Consider the following 20,786-nt stretch of genomic DNA (forward strand, 5'->3'; position numbering starts at 1 on the left):
ACTCATTACTGTTGTGAGAGATTTAAACTTCTTGAATCTCCATTATGAAATTTAACATGCGCAAATTCTCACAGAGTTAAAAGCTATAAAAACTTTGATTCCCCGACCTCCCCCTGCCCCCGACCCATAGACTGTGCAGTTTCTCTTTTTGTCTGTTAAAGGTATGTAACTGTTTCCTTTTCCAATGTGATCTCCAGGAAGCTCAGAGCTAACTTTTCAGCTATTATAACTAGATAGAACTCTATAGAAAATTCTGTTTTCTATGTGCCCATTGGTTCTATGAGTCCTGTATTTCCCTAGTATAGGTACTTCTGTTGTTTATCTTCATCTGCTACAAATCTTCTGTGGGCATATGCAGCAGCATCTCTATGTTCAGCATCTCTCTAGTCCAGGTCCTGTTCTCTGTATCTTTCACCTTCTAACTTGTTTGGTGGACAACCCCACCAGGGCGATAGTCAGGCTACTACTCCCATTTTGCAGTTGGGGAAACTGGAGCACAGAAGTGCTCAGCGCACTTATGTCTGCCAGTTTACAAAGAGGCAGAGTGGAGAGTGGAACCTAGGCAGTGTCTCCACAGCCAGAGTGTCAACGGTAGCCCCTGGGAAGGGGAAAATCAGAAAGGGCAGGAGCTCATTCCAGTTCTGCACAGAGATCTCCTCAGTAAAGAGCTAACAACTCTCAAGGTGAAAGTTAAATAGTCTTGAAAAGAAATACCAGTCCATATTATATTGCTATCATCCCAAATTGGCTTGTGGAAACAGATAATTAAAAAGGAAGATTTTAGCAAAGAGTGTTTTTCTTGAAATTAATATTTTTGAACCCATTACATTTTTATCATGTATGATATCAGAGAAGAACCAGATCAGGTAAGGGAAGAGGTTTCTAGGTTAGGGGGAAAAAATTATTAGGAAGTCACTTTAACAAATATTAAAGTAGTAGGACAATTGATTAACTTCCCCCACACACCTTATTGTTCCTTAGAGAAAAAAATAATTATCTATTTATCTAGATATACATATATACATATATATATCAATCTATATGTATGTATCTATTGTACAAAATTCTGAAAATTGTTAAAATAAAAATGGAGTTGTTTGTGTCAAACCTAACCAAAGGAAGTGAATAAGGATGGAAGTTATGAAGGAAGGGTTCTTATGCATGTTTGCCTAGTAGTAACTATAATAAAAGATATATGTGATACAAGCCTGCATGGAGGCCACCGCAATACTTATCTGTGGACATCTGTCCAGCAAGCTGTCTGGTACCAATCTGGCTAGTAATTATTGTGGCCAATGATTATTGTTTCACAATATGTGATATAATCTTTTCCATTTTTGTGTTTAAAAATGTCTCTTGCCTTAACTTCTTTGAATATGCTCATAGTTTAGAATGTATTTCTATTGCAATGCACTGCTACTCTAAAATAAATACCATTATTTTTTGAAGACACTCTTTATGATTTTTTTTAGATCAAATACACACAACACCCACGCGTGCACATACACACACACACACACACACACACACACAAACACACACGCAGGGCAAATTCAAAACTGTAAGACAAGAAACTAAAGTAGATAAGTGGTCTTGGGCAAATCACTAGTACCTACTAATGACAATCAAAACAACAGGTGTATTTACTAGCTCTGGGTAACTTCCTCCTCACCCCTTTGTAGCTCAGGACCTAAAAAGGGGACTTCCTAAAGCAGGGATGGGTGATCCAGAGCGTGGCTAAAGGCACAAATTTCCCTCTTCTTGGAAAGTACTTTACCCTTCATTGGCTACTGCCAAACAAGAGGGTTTCTTCCTGTCAATCTGTCTCATCAAACCCTGTTCATTCCTTCATAAATGTTACTGTAAGTTGTAATTATAAGCAAACGTACTTTAACTTGGTTTTCACCATAATAGCTTGCATAGATACAAAGTTATGCTCAGAATCAAAGAAATTAATATCATGTTGGCATTTAGGCTGAATTTTATTATCATGGACTTTGTCTTTTCTGCAGGACAGTTGCTGGAACACATGGGCACTTTTGTGTCAATCAGGAAAAGGGAACCCTTCTTTTGACGAACTAACTTGGAAAAAGTTTTCCTTCTTCTTCCAGTTTCAGGCCTGGGCACACAGCTTGGACATGCATTGTGCCATGGATTTTAGCCCTCACCTGAGGCCTCTTTGCAAGATGCAAGCACACATCGTGGCCTTGCTTTGCTGGGTCATGGTGTGCCACAAACTCACGAATCTAGCCCATGACCATATTTTGTTTGATCCATTAAAAAAAAAAAATGAGTATCAATGTGTAAAATTTAGTTCAGTCTACATAAAAACATAAACTTTTGACTTCTGTTCAGAAGATCCAGTAATCCTGCTCCTTACTTCTTCCATAGCAACAACAGAGTAGAGTCAAATAACAGCTGCTGACTTTGAACCCTGCAGTTCGCCTGTTTCCCATCATTCCCCATCATCTCTGACTCAGAGGCTGAGTAGGAGGTTGTCATTGCTCAGGGCTTTGTGGTGGTGTTTTTGCTAGTTCCAACCTATTTTATTCACTTTTGTGACTGCCCGGGCCCCTGTAGGCTTTTAGACATTCTGCCCCTGCTACAATCTGATTCTCTAACACAAGGTGACAGTTACAAATTCAAATTTTACAGCTGCTAAGCTCTGAGTTAAAAAGGCAGAGCATCTGTTTCAGAGTCTTGTCAAATTGACTTCCATACCATTGGTTCTAAGGAGGGCCAGACCAAACCTTACAACTGCGGATGAATGTTGTACTACTACATTTCCATGTATTTGCAAGCTTACATTTTTATGTCTTTTGAGTTATAGCGGCTTGGAGGAATAGGATAATACATTTATTGTGTTTTTGTTTAGATTGGGGGTGAATGAGGCTTATAGGACGGTATAGCTCTTGAGCCATTTTAGGCTGGGAGCAGGTGCTAGGGATTTTTTTTTTTTTTTTTCATTTTTTTTTTTATTGTAAACAAATGGGATACATGTTGTTTCTCTGTTTGTACATGGCGTAAAGGCATACCATTTGTGTAATCATAAATTTACATAGAGTAATGTTGTTTGATTCATTCTGTTATTTTTTCCCTTCCCCCCACCCCTCCCACCCCTCTTTACCCTCTATACAGTACTTCCTTCCTCCATACTTGCCCCCCTCCCTAACCCTAACTCTAACCCTAACACTAACCCTTCCCTCCCCCCCATTATGTGTCATCCTCCACTTATTAGCGATATCATTCATCCTTTGGCTTTTTGAGATTGGCTTATCTCACTTAGCATGATATTCTCCAATTTCATCCATTTGCCTGCAAATGCCATAATTTTATCATTCTTTATGGCTGAGTAATATTCCATTGTATATATATACCACAGTTTCTTTATCCACTCATCAATTGAAGGGCATCTAGGTTGGTTCCACAGTCTGGCTATTGTGAATTGAGCAGCTATGAACATTGATGTGGCTGTGTCTCTGTAGTATGCTGATTTTAAGCCCTTTGGGTATAGGCCAAGGAGTGGGATAGCTGGGTCAAATGGCGGGTCCATTCCAAGTTTTCTAAGGAATCTCCACACTGCTTTCCAGAGTGGCTGCACTAATTTGCAGCCCCACCAGCAATGTATGAGTGTACCTTTCTCCCCACATCCTCGCCAACACCTGTTGTTGCTCGTATTCTTGATAATCGCCATTCTAATTGGGGTGAGATGGAATCTTAGGGTGGTTTTGATTTGCATTTCTCTTATTACTAGAGATGTTGAACATTTTTCCATATGTTTGTTGATTGCTTGTAGATCTTCTTCTGTGAAGTGTCTATTCATTTCCTTAGCCCATTTGTCGACTGGATTATTTGAATTCTTGGAGTAAAGTTTTTTGAGTTCTTTATAGATTCTGGAGATTAGTGCTCTATCTGAAGTATGATTGGCAAAGATATTCTCCCACTCTGTAGGCTCTTTCTTCGCATTGCTTATAGTTTCCTTTGCTGAGAGAAAGCTTTTTAGTTTGAATCTATCCCAGTGGTTGATTCTAGCTTTTATTTCTTGTGCTATGGGAGTCCTGTTAAGGAAGTCTGAACCTAGACCAACAAGGTGAAGATTTGGACCTACTTTTTCTTCTATAATCTGCAGGGTCTCTGGTCTGATTCCGAGGTCCTTAATCCATTTTGAGTTGAGTTTCGTGCATGGTGAGAGATATGGGTTTAGTTTCATTCGGTTGCATATGGATTTCCAATTCTCCCAGCACCATTTGTTGAAGAGGCTATCTTTTCTCCATTGCATATTTTTGGCCCCTTTGTCTAGTATGAGAAAATTGTATTTATTTGGGTTTGTGTCCGTGTCCTCTATTCTATATCATTGATCTACCTTTCTATTTTGGTACCAATACCATGCCGTTTTTGTTACTATTGCTTTGTAGTAGAGTTGAAAATCTGGTATTGCAATACCCCCTGTTTCACTCTTCCTGCTAAGGATTGCTTTAGCTATTCTGGGTTTCTTATTCTTCCAGATGAATTTCATAATTGCTTGCTCTATTTCTGTAAGGTACATCATTGGGATTTTAATTGGAATTGCATTGAATTTGTATAGCACTTTAGGTAGTATGGCCATTTTGACAATATTAATTCTTCCTATCCAAGAACATGGAAGATCTTTCCATCTTCTAAGGTGTTCTTTAATTTCTTTCTTTAGTGTTGTATAGTTCTCATTGTAGAGGTCTTTCACCTCTTTTGTGAGATTGATTCCCAAGTATTTTATTTTTTTCGAGGCTATTGTGAATGGGGTAGTTTTCCTAATTTCTCTTTCTGAAGATTCATCATTTATGTATAAAAATGCGTTGGATTTATGGGCATTGATCTTGTAACCTGCTACTTTACTGAATTCACTTATGAGTTCTAAGAGTTTTCTGGTGGAATTTCCAGGTTCCTCTAAATATATAATCATGTCATCAGCAAATAGGGATAGTTTGAGTTCTTCTTTTCCAATTTGTATCCCTTTAATCTCTTTGGTTTGTCTAATTGCTCTGGCCAGAGTCTCAAGAACGATGTTGAATAGAAGTGGTGAAAGAGGGCATCCCTGCCTTGTTCCAGTTTTTAGGGGGAATGCTTTCAGTTTTTCACCATTTAGAATGATATTAGCCATGGGCTTAGCATAAATGGCCTTTACAATGTTAAGGAATGTTCCCACTATCCCTATTTTTTCTAGTGTTTTGAACATGAAGGGGTGCTGTATTTTATCAAATGCTTTTTCTGCATCTATTGAAATAATCATGTGATTCTTGACTTTAAGTCTATTGATATGGTGAATTATGTTTATTGATTTCCTGATGTTGAACCAACCTTGCATCCCTGGGATGAAACCCACTTGATCATGGTGCACTATCCTTTTAATATGTTTTTGTATGCGATTTGCTAAAATTTTGTTGAGAATTTTTGCGTCGATGTTCATTAAGGATATTGGTCTGAAATTTTCTTTCCTTGATGAGTCTCTGTCTGGTTTAGGTATCAGGGTGATATTGGCTTCATAGAATGATTTTGGGAGGGTTCCCTCCTCTTCTATTTTATGGAATACTTTGAGAAGTATTGGAATGAGCTCTTCTTTAAAGGTTTTGTAGAACTCGGCTGAGAACCCATCTGGTCCCGGACTTTTCTTTGTTGGTAGGCTTTTGATGACTTCTTCTATTTCAGTACTTGAAATTGGTCTATTTAAATTGTTTATGTCCTCCTCGTTCAGTTTAGGCAATTCATATGTCTCTAGAAACCTGTTGATGCCTTCAAAATTTTCTATTTTGTTGGAGTATAGATTTTCAAAATAGCTTCTAATTATGTTTTGTATTTCAATCCTGTCTGTTGTGATATTTCCTTGTTCATTCCGAATTTTAGTGATTTGGGTTTTCTCTCGTCTTCTCTTTGTTAGTGTGGCTAAAGGTTTATCAATTTTGTTTATTTTTTCGAAGAACCAACTATTTATTTTGTCAATTTTTTGTATTGTTTCTTTTGTTTCAATTTCATTGATTTCAGCTCTGAGTTTAACTATTTCCTGTCTTCTACTACTTTTGGTGCTGTTCTGTTCTTCTTTTTCTAGGGCTTTGAGCTGTAGTGTTAGGTTGTTTATTTGTTGAGTTTTACTTCTTTTATTAAATGCGCTCCATGAAATAAATTTCCCTCTAAGTACTGCTTTCATAGTGTCCCAGAGATTTTGATATGATGTTTCTTTGTTCTCATTTACCTCTAAGAATTTTTTAATTTCCTTCCTAATATCTTCTGTTATCCATTCATCATATAATAGCATATTGTTTAATCTCCAGATGTTGGAATAGTTTCTGTGTTTTACTCTTTCATTTATTTCTAACTTCAATCCATTATGATCTGATAGAATACATGGTAGTGTCTCTATCTTCTTGTATTTGCTAACATTAGCTTTGTGGCATAATATATGGTCTATTTTAGAGAAGGATCCATGTGCTGCTGAGAAGAAAGTGTATTCGCTCTTGGTTGGATGGTATATTCTATAAATGTCCGTTAAGTCTAAATTATTGATTGTGTTATTGAGATCTATGGTTTCTTTGTTCAATTTTTGTCTGGAAGATCTGTCCAGTGGTGAGAGAGGCGTGTTAAAATCACCTAGTATTATTGTGTTATGGTCTATTTGGTTTCTGAAATTGAGAAGGATTTGTTTGACATACATGGATGAGCCACTGTTTGGGGCATAGACGTTTATGATTGTTATGTCTTGCTGATTTATGCTTCCCTTATGCAGTATGAAATGACCTTCTTTATCCCTTCTGACTAACTTTGGCTTGAAGTCCACATTACCTGAAATGAGGATGGATACTCCAGCTTTTTTGCTGAGTCCATGTGCATGGTATGTTTTTCCCCATCCTTTCACCTTTAGTCTACGGGTATCTTTTTCTATGAGGTGAGTCTCTGCGCCTAATAGCCTGGCTATGCGGCCCCTCCTCTGAGCAGCCACCTGGGGCCCTGTACAATCGCTCTGAATCCCAGAGACCCGCCACATGCCTCTTCCTCCGGACAGCCACCCAGTATTCCGGTGGGGTCACTAGGAGTCCAAGAAACTCACTTCGTGCCTCCTCCTCCCACCAACCACCCGTAGCCCTGGGCAATCAATCACTCCGAGTCGAAGTGACCCTCCCCGTTCCTCCTCCTTCTCCAGATAACCCCCGGGGTGTTCAGGAGCGGTCGCTCTGAGTGGCTCTGAATCCACGTGACTCGCTGCACGGGTCCTCTGGGCAACCGCCCGGAGCTCTGGTGCGGGTACTCAAGACCAAGCGTCCCACCACGCTTCTCCTCCAGGCAGCCCCCCTGTGTTCAGGAGCTGTCCCTTTAAGTCCAAACAACTCACCACTTGCCTTCTCCTCTGAGCAGCCGCCTGGAGCGCTAATGCAGTCACTGCGAGTCCAAACGACCCGCTGCGCTCCTCCTCCTCCTCCTCCTAGTCCTCCGGGCAGGCCCCGGGGTTCAGAAGTGGTCTGAGTCCAAACAGCTCGCCACGCAGCCCCTTCTCTGGCAACCGCTTGTAGTCTGGTGTAGTCACCCCGAATCCAAGCGGCTGCGCTCCTCTTCCTCCTCCTCGTCCTCAGGGCAGGCCCCGGGGTTCAGAAGCGTCGTTCTGAGTCCAAACAGCTCGCCGCGCGGCTTCTCCTCTGGCAACCGCCTGTGGTTCTGGTGCAGTCACTCCGAATCCAAGTGGCCACGCTCCTCCTCCTCCTCCTCAGGGCAGGCCCCGGTGTCCTGAGTCCACACAGCTCTCCTCGCCACTCTTCCCCTGGGCAGCCGCCGGAGCCCCAGTGGCTGCTCCGAGTCCCAGCGCTGTGCCGAGCGGCCTCCTTTACGGCGCTCCCAGCTGTCCGAGTTCACTGCTCCAGCGGGGGGAGGGGCGTCTCGCCGGCAGCTCTATTTCACAAAGTTTCCTGCGTTCCGGGACCACGGTCCCATCCGGGATGCATCCCCAGGGGGTGAGAGTCACCCGGCTGCTTTGAGTTGGTCCCAAGCGTCTCAATATCTCCTCTTTTGAATCCTGAGTCCCGGAGCAACATGAAATGCAGCCACCCTCTAGGCCGCCATCTTGAAAACCAGGTGCTAGGGATTGAACCCAGGGCCTCTGGCCAGCTAGGGAAGTACTCTACTACTGAGCCACACCCCAGTCCTTGAGCCCTATTTTGAGGAAGATGAGGAACACAGGAACTGGATAAATATGTCTAGTTGAGAGTGGGACAAAGGACAAACTGTGCCCAGGATCAGGAAAGAGAATAATCTGCTCTGATACTCCTTAAGACTTTTCTGACTGTCTTTCTCCCCATTTCTATGTAGTCTGAGGCTGTCTGTGAGGCTCACCTCCTATAAACTGTCAGTCAGAAACCTTTGCTGAAATAAAGGCCAACTATTCTGATTCCTGATGCAAAGCTGGACTGGAAAACTCACTTCTACCCTTGGTAGTTTTACCTGGAAAGTCTATGATAGCGCTCCACATTTCCAATTAATGACTGCTCACCAGAATATTGACATAAGTACTCACAGATTTTCTATTACTGATCTAAACAGTAAATTCTGGAAGAAACCAAACTCTGTTCAGTCAATCAATGAAGATCAGAACATTATAGTTCCCAGCAGGGAGAGGAGCTAAGAAAATTGCTAGGGAAATTGCCTTGGCCCAATGGCCTGAGAAAGAGGAGCAGGAGTCTGTGGAGTCAGTCTTGGGTACAAGTTCAAGTATTTATTTCATAGTCAGATCTGGCCTGCCAAGTGGAGACACCTGACAGGTCTTTCCTACTGAGTGTCACTCAGCATTTTTTTTAATAAAAAGAAAATCCACTGAATACGAAAAAGGAAATGAGTTGGTGCAATTTAGAAAGATGAGAGAAATTTTAACTGATTATCAATTGTTTCTGAATGATGTTTCTCCTTTTGCTTAAAGAATCTCAATGTGGATGCAGAAATTGAGTATATTTTTGTTTTTAATTAGTGACTCAACACAGTAGTAAAGGAGGTTTCCTGCCTAAAGCATGATGTGGCTAGAATGACTCAGAGGTACAACTCAAGTGGGAAACAGGGTACAATAAGTTCTGCAGCTTTGGAAAGAAATGGAAGTCCTCAACAAAATGCATGACTTTGCTTCATATTAAAAAATAAAATTTGGAAGAATCCATTTGTAGGTTTTTTTGTTTGTTTGTTTGAATCTCAGACTAAACTCTACAGTACTTCAACACTGATAGATGGTTTGGTGCAGGGATAAAACTCTCTGGAGACACTGGCTGGCTGATTTGTGAGTCACTCCCACTGACTTTCTGCCTCCTTTCGTTCAATCTAAGTAGTGTTCTGGTTACATGCAAGATCATCTGATCTGATTCTACTGAAATCCACACACATATTCAAGTCAAGCAGCAACTTAGGATGTAGAAAAGTAGTTTTCAATATGCTTTTAATAGAACTCACAGTAGATTTTATACACAACCCAGTACTTCAAACAATCACACACTCAAAAACAAGTTGAAAACGTTTCACTAACAGTAGCTACTCTTAGAATGTGTATTGCAATCTGATTTGTTGTATTCTGTTCTGTTCATATAAAAAGATGCTGCTGTAAACCTACAAAATTGAATTTATTTCCACTAATGGTTGTGAACCAGTTTAAAAAAAAAAAAAAAAAAACCACAGATTTAGAAAGTGTATTTTTCTCTATTTTAGATGTCTATGTGAAATGATAGCCAAGAATCTATAAACTGGGAAACAACTGATACTGATATTCAATAACATCTGAGTTAAAGAATAAAGGTGACAAAGGCATTTATTTTAAAAATAGCAACTACTGGTGCCTACTCTGTAATCATTATAGTGTTAGGTTCTTTACAAACATTTTATCTAATCTTCATAATGACCTGTAATTTAGGGTACTATTATTCCTGTCATGGGAAGAATCCAGGTTAACAGAGGATAGCAAGAATTAACAAGACTCCAATGGAGATGGCAGGTCACACAGACTGACCTGCCACATTGCCATAGCTGCTCAAGGGGATGAGACTAAGTGGATAGAGTGAAGCAGTTTATTACTCTGGGGACAGCAAACTATAGCAGTTTAGTACGATAGAGTCAGTCCCCTGAGTCCCAAGCCCTATGGGATGGTGCAGATGACAGTTTTGCCACTGCCCCCCCAACACTGGGGATTGAACCCAGAGAAACTCCACCACTGAGCTACCTCCCCAGCCCCTTTCTATTTTTTATTTTGTGACAAACTCTTGCTAAGTTGCCCAGGCAGGCCTTGAATTTCTGATCCTCCTGCCTCAGCCTTACTACATTGCTGGGATTACAGGCCTGTGTCAGCATGCCTGGTGAGGTTTAGCACCTTTTATAGCAAGCAGTAACAGGACAGTTCCTTTCCCTATGGGTGAGCAGAGGCTGAGTGATATTATTTTCTTAAATTCGTATAAGTAATGTGGCAATGCATACATGATAATATGTTCTGGTTTACTCTGATGTAAATGCTCTTTTCACTCTACCACACGGCCTTGCTTTGATTCCATAGCTAATCTGGGCCCTTTCACCTGGAATATACCTAAAACTTCTGATAATTATGGGCAAGTTGTGAGACAAAACACTAACTCGGTACATGGATCATTTTATACACAGACAAAAATAGAAGTAGGAACAATTCGGAGGTGGGATTTCTAAACCAAAAGTCTTTGTGATTTTCGCAAATATGACTAAATTGCCCTTCATAAAGGTTGTATCAATTTACACTCTGAACAGCTTTGTGAGGGAGCACCTGTTTGCTAATGTCTCCAAAAATGACACAAAAATATTCAGTCTTTGCCATTCTTAGGGAAGCGAAGTGGAATTTTGATGCAATTTTAATTTATCATATGAGTTGCATATCTTTTCATTTAAGTCATTTGTATTTTTTCTTATGCAATTGACACTTTGCTTAGTTTTCTTAATGTCCATGAGCTTTGTATATGTGTGTACACTGAAAGTACTTTTTCTTAGTTTGCCATTCATGCAAATTTTCCCATGCACAATTTTTTGTATTTTTTATGTTTTAAACGTCATCAGACGTAGTTGGCATTTTCCATAAGGCTTCCCAGTTTTGTGTAGTTCTGAAACCATACATTTAAGAAATTTCCAACATTTTCTATTCAGTTGTTTTCATCTCTCTGGAAATTACTATGACATCGAGTTTGAGATAGGAGTAAATCTCCTTTTTTTTTTTTTTATGGCTATCTAGTTAGCCTATAGCACTTCTTTAAGAAGTATTTTCTACAGAGATATCTATTAAATTCCCACACCACACATATTTGGTCTATTTCTGGGTTCTATTCTATTTCATTAATCTGAGCAGGTGTCAGTACCATATCACTTCAGTTCTTGTTGCTAGAAATACGTATTAACAGGCAGATATTCACCTCGTAACCCTTCTTTTGCAGTACGTTTCTTGGCTATTACAGTATACTCCGTTTTGCTTAAGAATTCTGGAATCAGCTCTTCCTTCTCTTCAAAATCCAGTTGCAATTTTACTGAGATTATCTTAAACTTATGGGACAATTTAAGGAGAATTAGCCTTTATCAGGTGTCTTTTTCAGTTGCTGTGGCTCAAAACACTGGAGTCACCTTTGAGGCCTTCTGTCCGAAAATTAGCAAATCCTGCCAGCAGTTCCTTCAGTATATTTCCAGAATATGACCACTTATCTCCCACTCCACCTCCCACTCTAATCAAGCTACCATCATTTTTCACCCACTTCCTCCATAACTGGCCTCTGCCTTTCCTCTTGCTTCAGCCTGTTCTTAATGCGAACGCAGAATAAACCATTCAAAAGTCAGATGGTCTCACCACTCTGCTCAAAAACTCTCTACAAGGTTTTCCACCTCATAGTGAAAAACAAAGACCAAGATCTGGAGGTGTTTACCATGTGGTTACGAGGGGCAGTATTGCATGAACAGAAAATAGCCAGAATAATGGCTACCAGGAAGAAGGAACACTGGCAGATGAGGCCACACCCAGCAGTAGGCTACCTTCCAGGGTCTGTAGGTGAGTCTAAGCAAAAACTGGTTTAAAGTAGTTACCTACCTGGGGTGCAAATTGGGGTAAGAAGGGTGTGGCAGGGAAGGGAATATTTTTATACTAAACTCGTGGAACTACTTGACTTCTAAAACTTGCATATGACTTTAATAAAAACTTAAAGCATTTTTAAAACTTATGATAGAAAGACATTGAAACTCACAAATTGAACAGATGGCACTTGTCAGCATGTTGTGGGAATAAAGCATTTCTTTCAGCAGATGGACATTCTTATAACCCTAAAACTCCATGGCTTCTCAGTTATCATGGGCATTTTAAACAAAAGAACTAACATCAATCAATTTAAAATTCAACTTCTGAGCTGCCCCTGGAAGGTAAGGAGTATTTGCTTTTAAGTGAATGGCAAACTGAAAAATTTTAGATTGAGTGATCTTTGAAAAACAGACAAGGTGTGTGGTGGGTGTTCAACAGTTTTTAATTTCAATTTGTTTTTAAAAAAATCATACTATTAGGTAGACATTTGACAAAATGTGACTTTTAAGAATACAAAACAGTGAAAAGAATGCAGCCTTGAAAGTGTGTGCTTTCATTGAAGAAGACTCAGAGAGATGAAAATCTCCGCAGGTTCCAGGGGTCCAAGTTTAACTGTGTTCCTTCACAAATGAGATTGATCACAAAGGACTCAGAATGCTTACTGTCCTCTGTAAAAACAAATACATGCCATTCAGCGTCACCAAGCAGTGGCAGAATGTAGTGCTAGAGGACTTCAAAGGAAACTTCGGTCTAGGCAGAGTTAAGGCTCACCACATCCACCTCCTTCCTCCTTGCCTCCTGTACCCTACAACTCATATTACAACTTTCAAGGTTCATTTTTTCCTTCTGAATTTTTGTTTTTGGGTGCAAGGATTGAACCCGGGGCTTCACTGAGCCACACCCTCAGCCCCAAGGTAAATTTCTCATTACCTAATATGAAGCAAAATGTTATTATTCTGCATCTTCTTTACCCCATGGACAGTGTCCTCCTTTTCTAATTGCAATCCCTTGTAGTAATAAAAGAAGGAGTTTAGCCATGCTTTGTTCCTTAAAATATCAAGAAGTTTCCTAATGGGCCCCAAAAAGGACATATAGCCCAAAAAGGTTGCAGAAAAACATGCAAGATAACTTCCAACCTCCCAGATGCCAGTAGGAACAAAAGGAAAAGGGGCAGGGGTGGAAACGTTTCCTATTTTATCACCACCATGAGTCTATTAAGACAATTTATTTTAGAAGACAGATTTAAGCAAATGATTCCTCTAGAAATGGTGGGAAAATGAAAGCAATTTTCTTATTTTTGGTTCTCATCGGCAAGAAATTATTGCTATTATTTATTTATTCTGGCACTGCCTCTTAAGTTGGTCCCTTCAGCTCTTCATGTAAGTAAAATCCATGTAAACAGTATTTGTCTTTACCTGTAACTTAAATTTCAATTATCCTATTTTTCATTTTGGTAAGTCCTGTTTGGTTTTTGTTCTAATATGCTTGATGATTTTTAATAGTTTATTGTTTCTTACTTAAAATGCTTAAGAGTCTGGATAATAATAATATATCCTTGGGGCTCTGATTCAACTAGAGTTCGTTTTTATGTTGCTTTGTTGGATCTCATGCTGCCTTGCTTGTGAATTATATGACTGAGTGAGTGCCTATGTGGGACTTCTTTAGGTTTAAAGTAGGTTCTTTTTCAAAAGCAGGTATGTGTTCTTTTGTGCCAGTTGATATTAAAGTAAAATCTTGGTTTGAGGGTTTTTTGTTGTTGTTGTTGTTGTTTGTTCGTTTTATTTAGAGCACCCATATGGGGAGGAATTTGGGCTGAAATTCATATATGAAGTAACTCTGAGTACAAATTTTCAGAGGAGTATATATTTATGTGTATACTTATAATTTACCTCTCCATGTAGAACTAGAGTTCAAGACAAGAATTCCTTCTTGGGCCTTCACTGGGAGACGGGACTCAGTCACAAGTAAGTCAGTGTTTGTGAGTGTGCATGCACCCTGCCTATGTGGGACCCCTTACACTGGGCTGAACCTGGACTTCATCTCCAGTCTTTTGGACCCTGATGCTGTGAAAATTAAAGCTGTCCTTAACCTCCAGTTTGCAACTCCCTTTAATTTGTTTTTGTCTATGGATAAGACTTCAGAGTTTATCTGAAAACCTTTTTTGTAGTAATGGGATTAAACCTAGTGCGTGTGCATACTTGGTAGGTGCTCTACCAGTGAGCTGCAACCCCAGCCCTGAAAAACATTTTTTAATTCTACAATTTGCATAATTTACAATAGAGGGAATAGCTCATACCATAAGGTTATGCAGATTTATGAAATCGGTAATTCTCTCTAAAGTGATGTGAAATAAAACATGTAGAAAAGTCATTGTAATTCAGACTTTATTGCTTATTAGTTATGTCATTCCACACATTTTTAAGTAAACAGACTTTGAGAAAATATACTGGGAGTGTTACACAGATGATGGCAATACTGATGAAAGTGTTCAAGTGTTTCACATAAGGTAATAAGAGGCAGCACTGCCACCATCACCCCCAGAAATTTGTACATGTCATATAAAAAGAGTAAAAAGAGTTCATTGGCATTTAACTAGCATTATTCTTTGTAATCTATGAACCACAATAAGCATGAAAAATTTCAGAACCTTCAAAGCAAAACAAAGTATTTTTTTCCACTACCAAATTTTTTTAAATGAGCAAACAAATCTACTTAACAACAAAAACTATACATACACAACCCTGAAAACAAACGCTGTCAAATTCTAGTGGTCCTCAATTTTGATGTTAATTCAAGAAACAAATGTGATTCCACTTTTGAAATGAGATTAAACTCATTATAATTATACTTAGTTCATACTTCAAATGATTTAACTGATGCCAAAGTTAACTTTGTAAAAATCATGGAAACATCTCAAGTTGCTCTTATGCTAAGGTGATTTCTTTAGAAGTTAATTATTCTTTACACCCACAGAATAACTTCACATTCTAACAAACCACCCTTTCAGATAAATGGCAGTAGTCTTAAGTGTACTTAAAGCTGGGGAGCATATACGAAATCACCGTAAATCACACATAACACCAATAACTTTTCCTAGTAAAGCTATACCAATAGTTTCCTCTACTAATGATTTAAAAAAATCAAGCATGTTTAACAGTTCGGCATTTGAAAGACTTCTATGTATATTATTAAAAAGATGCAGAGGTTGAGAAATACGTTTGGATATTTGAAGACACTATAAAAATAACAAGACCTGAAATGTGGTTTTATGTTGAACCCACTTAAAGACTTCAGTTATCTAACAACTAAAACACCACAATAGCAGATAAATAGAAATTTATTTAAAATCATTGTCTCCAACAGTACAAAAATTAAATATTAAGGCATCTTTTATTCCCATCCTAGTATATGCAGCAAAGAGAAATGTTTTAAATAAGAGTCAGCATTTATTCAAATGCTCTCTAATGTATTTGGCAGGTTTGTTTTTATATTCTCCTATTACATATATCATTGAAAGTTCTCATGATCAAACCCCTGACCCAAATCAAGAGAAAAGTATAAATAGATTATCAATTTATTAAAGGGAAACAGTTCATCATTGAAAAATAAAAAAGGAACTACAAAGAGTTTCATAAAAAGTTCAAATACTGGTATTTAAATTTCTCTGAAGCAATTTATGCTTCAGTGATTAAGCAAAAGAAGAGATGAAGACTTTAAGATGGGAAGCCAATTAATATGGATCATGCTATGGAACAACTGTACAAGTAAAATTCTGCTCTACTGGGATGACAGTTTGAAAAGGGCTCATATCCACTACAATAAGATCATATAAATTAACACTGATTATTATTTCCCATGTTTGTCCATTTATAAAGCTCAATAGGCTTCATGAAGTATATTAAACAGTAACATTTTCACCTTTTATTAAGGCAAGTTTGTGAAAATAATGTAATACAACCAGATCTCTTCATGAACTTCCCACTGACAACAATTTTTAATGTAAGAAACATACAAAACCCCTGTATCTTATAAAAAGTCACCTCAATACCAGAAAATAGTTAATGAAAGATGTTGAACTCAGTTTACTTTTTAAAGGATGTTTTTTCCTTGTCTCAAATTCCAAGTGCTATTCATCATCTTTAGAGCCAGTTTTGCTTAACTATTAAAAAAAAAGATAAAAAAGAAATATGCAACAAGTTTAAGCAATCATAGTGTATCAGTCATTATTTACACTCAATTTCCAACAAACAGGCAGCAAGGTTCAAGTAACTTGAATTTTAAAATATTTATGGCTTTTATCATAGGCTTAGCTACTTCAAACAGGTTAAAAACATGTCCTCAGGCAGGGGTTGTGGCTCAGTGTCATAGAGCGCTTGCCTGGCACGCCTGACGCACAGGGTTTGATCCTCAGCACCACATAAAAAAAAAATAAAAATTAAAAATAAACTGAATAAACAAAACAAAGGTATTATGTCCATCTACAACTAAAAATACTTTTTAAAAAAATCCTTAACAAAAGCATATAACCTCAACAGAACAAGTAGAAAAAATATCCCTTAGAGCTTCCCAAGAAATAAATTAGAACAAAGATTATACAAATAGGAAGGGGTCATTTATAAAACAAATGACATTCTGTTTTTGTTTTCTATACAGACAATAAATTCTTCTTTTTTTGGGTGGGGGGGCAGTGCTCAGGACTGAACACAGGGCTTTACCCATGCTCTACCACTGAGCTGCAACCTCAGCCCAACAGACAGAAAATTCTTAAAATAAATAAACAAAATTCCAAAACCACTTAATAAGAGTTAACATTAAAAAAAAGAATTCTTAAAGTATAATTTCAAAAACATCATTAAAATATCTTAAATTATAATTCTTTCCTATTAATCTCTGGTAAATTTGGGGGTGAGGCACAGAAAATTCTCTATCAATATAAAGATAATTTTGATTAGAATAACCATCTAGTCAATGAAAAACAGCAAAGCACCCAATGAGTCTTGAGAAGATGGGAAGCTGCGAAAAGGAGAAACTTCTAAGAGTAGTGATTCTCAACACTTTGAAACTCTTCACATAATCACTGAGGCCCCTAAAGAGGCTTTTCTTCTTTTTCAAAAAATGTGGGTTTTTACTTACTGCATTTGAAATCAAAACTGTAGTTTCATTCATGTAAAAATAAAAATCAAACCACTATATGATAACCCAGTAATATTTTTTAAGGAACTAAAACTAGTTTCTAAAAAAAACCAAACAATATTGAAGAATGGGGCTGGATTTTACATTTTTACAAATCTCTTTATTATCTAGCTCAATAGAAGACAGTTGGAGAGTCTCACAAAGCTGCTTCTGCAGTAAAACAGGTATGAAAAACAAGACACAGAAATACCAGGAGCATCCTGTTAGATTCCAAACCTACTACCCTAGACATTTTTGGAAGACACAAGAATATAAAAAGCACATGTTCTGTCAGTGCTTCAATAGAGCATTAGTAAAGGCATCATCATAGTTCGTGCAGATGCTCCAAATGCTACTGCACACTCAGGAGAAAATGAATCCAAACAACATCTTGGAGTTGTGATGCAAGTAGTTCTGACCGTATATAACACCTGCTATGGCCTCAGGAACCTCACAGGTCTAAAGACTACACCTGTAAACCACTAAGGATAGCAGATTCTGGGAACAAACTGTGTCTAATGGGTAACTGGCTCAAAAATATCTTTTCCCAGGAAGAGGTACTATGAAATGAAACTGATCAAATTAGGTTATGTGCATTTACAAATATATTGCAATGAATCCCATTATATATAATCATAATGCATCAATAAAAAATTATTTTCCCACATCCCAGGATTATTGGATTATTTTACTTTTATTTTTTTTTTTTTTAAACTTGGAATTTTATTTATATTATCAGGGACTCTTAAATAAAACAACTTTCGGAGCTAGGGAAGGAGGAACACTATCACTCCCTTTTTAGGTCAATCTGATTATTTTTCTTCTCACTTTCAGCTAAGATCTGCTGCACTAGGAAAACAGCATCTGACTGAGAAGCCAGATCATTCTGGAGCACAGAGCATGTTGAGAAGAGAATGTGTTCAGATGGTGAGGTACATACAGGTACCTGTAGGATAACATGAAATATCCCTCAAGCATCAGTGGAAAGGTAATGAGACAATGTCACTGTAGCTTCATCCTAACAGAAATGTCTATGGGGCTGGCCTCTTGCCCAGGAAGGGAGAAAGAAATACTGAATATCTTTATTCTGTTTGCACCCTCATGGCTCCCTACTCTTACATAATGTTTTTTTAATACATGTAGACATACAAAGATTATTTTAAATGGTTTCTATAGAAAACACATTTCATGGACCAAAGAACTGATTTTAAAATATGAATGTGCTGTTTGTAATTTATTCATGTTTGTAGGTCCTCACTAAAGTCCTAATCTTTGCTCTTAAATACTTACAGTAGTTGTGGCACTAACTGCTATGCAAAACTTATTTCATGAAATCCTACAAAGAGAACTAACTTATTGTGTTAAATATCATTTAACATATTGAAGCTAAATTGTGTGCAAGACAAATGTGAGAGAGGTTAGCATAAAACTTAAAAGAAGAAGGTAAACAATTTTAAACAACAAATCCAAAAAATCCTTTTTGCTAATGATGGGCAACTACATGTACAGTCTGTCCTTAAAAATAAATAAACAAACAAACTAAAGTGATTTCTAGTAAAAAACGGAAGCATTCCTTTCCATGACAGGTTTTCTTCAGTTTTCATATTATCCATAATTTAGCATGTCTATTCTTGAGATAAATGTATGTGAACAGTCATGCTTTTTGTAGGGATAACTTATTTCTATAGATTCAGTACTACTTAAGAAAAGAAAATCTAGCCTGGTGCAGTGGTGCATGCCAGTAATCCCAGCGGCTCGGGAGGCTAAGGCAGGACGATCGTGAGTTCAAAGCCAGCCTTAGCAACAGTGAGGGGCTAAGCAACTCAGTGAGACTCTGTCTCTAAATAAAATACAAAATAGGGCTGGGGATGTGGCTCAGTGGTTGAGTGCACCTGAGTTCAATCCTCAGTACCGCCGCCACCCCCCCACGCTGTCCCACAAAAAAAGAAAAGAAAATCTAAAACTCTGGATATTAGAAGCCAAGAATGTGAATGATATTTCAAAAATACTCACATGCTGAATGTAAGGTAAACAGACAGCCCAGGAAATTCCAAAGGTTGCAGGGGTGGGAGGATGGAAAATATAAATTTCATTAATTGATGGCAATGAATATAACAATTTTGAAGATGAGAATATAAACATTATATACCTTCACAACATCAACCCAGTTCCAGCCTCGAGGAAGTTCCCCTTTGTGATCTGAAGGATAAAATAGAGTAATTTTATTTCTAAGACAGGTCATCTAGTTCCAAACTTTCTAACAAATATGATTTTGTACTTTATATATAGCAAATAGATTAAAAGTTTAAATCACACATTACTAAGTAAAAAAAAAAAAAAGTTTATCATCTTTGTGAGTTGAAAGCACCATTTTCCTGGGAATACTTGCAAAGTATTTGATGTATATCCCCTTTTTCCATTTATTTCTATTCAAGACAAAACCTATTATCAAGGAAAAAATACACAGGTGGGTTGGGATCAGTTTATTAGTTTCATGGGTTGCACATTCTTCTTTATATAATATAAAGTCTGCTTATTAAATAAGAAGTTGTGCTAGTTCACTGTGTCATGAGTGAGTGTTTCACACCAGGAAGTTAGGACAATCTAGGAAGCCTCATAAGAAAATGTGTGGCTTCAAGACTAAGAGGCCTACTTAATTTATATAAAATTGGTTATGCTCTGATAAAGTATTATTTAAATAATTCTTCAGAAAGGGTTTTACTTTATTGAGAATGCTTGAAAACCAGTTCATAAGAACTTACAGAAGAATTCATAAAGTGTTTTCATTCTTTTAATATAATATTCACGTTTAAAAAAAATCTATACTATTTAAAAATTCTTTCATTCGAATGATTTGATTTCCTTTATGCTTCAAGCATGCTCTATGTATGTCTTATGAAGTCATCAAATCTATACTAAAAAACAATACTGATTAAGAATATGTAACCAAAAATCTGAAATTCAAAATGTTTCAACATTAGAAACTGAGTAGTTTTAGATTTTGGAGATTTCAGATTGTGAATTTTTAGAATAGAGTTGCAACTGGTAACTATGCAAATATTCTAAAATTAGAATGTTTCTGGTCCCAAGCATTCTGGATGAGGGATATTCAACCTGTATTAATTTTAAAGTAAGGGAAAAAGAAACTAATCCCAGGATTCCTTTGGTTTTCAATATTTTTTATTTAGTTGAAGATGGACACGATATTTTTATGTGGTGCTGAGGATCGAACCCAGTGCTTCACAAATGTTAGGCAAGTGCTCTAGCACTGAGCTATAACCACACCCCCTAGCCCAGAATTCTTATAGGAAATAAGCAATACTACTGGAGCTCAATTTTAGATGCCAATGGTTCCTTCCTCTTTCATGCCAACAAGAATCTGATCCTACTGGTTGTTGTTTATGAGGTACACAGTGGAAGATCACTAATTTTGTTAACTAAACCTTACCCACAGTGCTGAGTCCTATTAAAATTTTATTAGGAATTAAGGCTTCAAGTCACTAACTCCTACAATGCCATTATAAGAAGAAAACAACTAATTTAGATGAGTATCATC

At 37.7% G+C, this 20,786-nt stretch overlaps 1 protein-coding gene and 1 long non-coding RNA gene across 7 annotated transcripts in view; one reads left to right on the forward strand and one right to left on the reverse strand.

The window, feature by feature from the left end:
* Positions 1 to 20,786, reverse strand: part of RWDD4 (RWD domain containing 4) — a 44,518-nt gene that overhangs the window by 12,843 nt on the left and 10,889 nt on the right. For 5 of the 6 annotated variants that reach the window (XM_079141866.1, XM_079141865.1, XM_079141868.1 and 2 more), the window contains exon 6: positions 19,380 to 19,429. In XM_079141866.1, coding sequence (XP_078997992.1) covers positions 19,380 to 19,429 — 50 coding nt within the window. Of the gene's footprint in view, positions 1 to 14,425; positions 16,218 to 19,379; positions 19,430 to 20,786 lie in introns of those variants that run through there. The other variant, XM_079141867.1, reaches the window with a different exon arrangement.
* Positions 1,089 to 15,176, forward strand: LOC306662337. Its single transcript, XR_013764088.1, has 2 exons — positions 1,089 to 2,937; positions 8,092 to 15,176. It is a non-coding gene; the product is annotated as an uncharacterized lncRNA (long non-coding RNA).

This window comes from Sciurus vulgaris (assembly GCF_902686455.1).
Source record: "Sciurus vulgaris genome assembly, chromosome: 5".
NCBI lineage: Eukaryota > Metazoa > Chordata > Mammalia > Rodentia > Sciuridae > Sciurus > Sciurus vulgaris.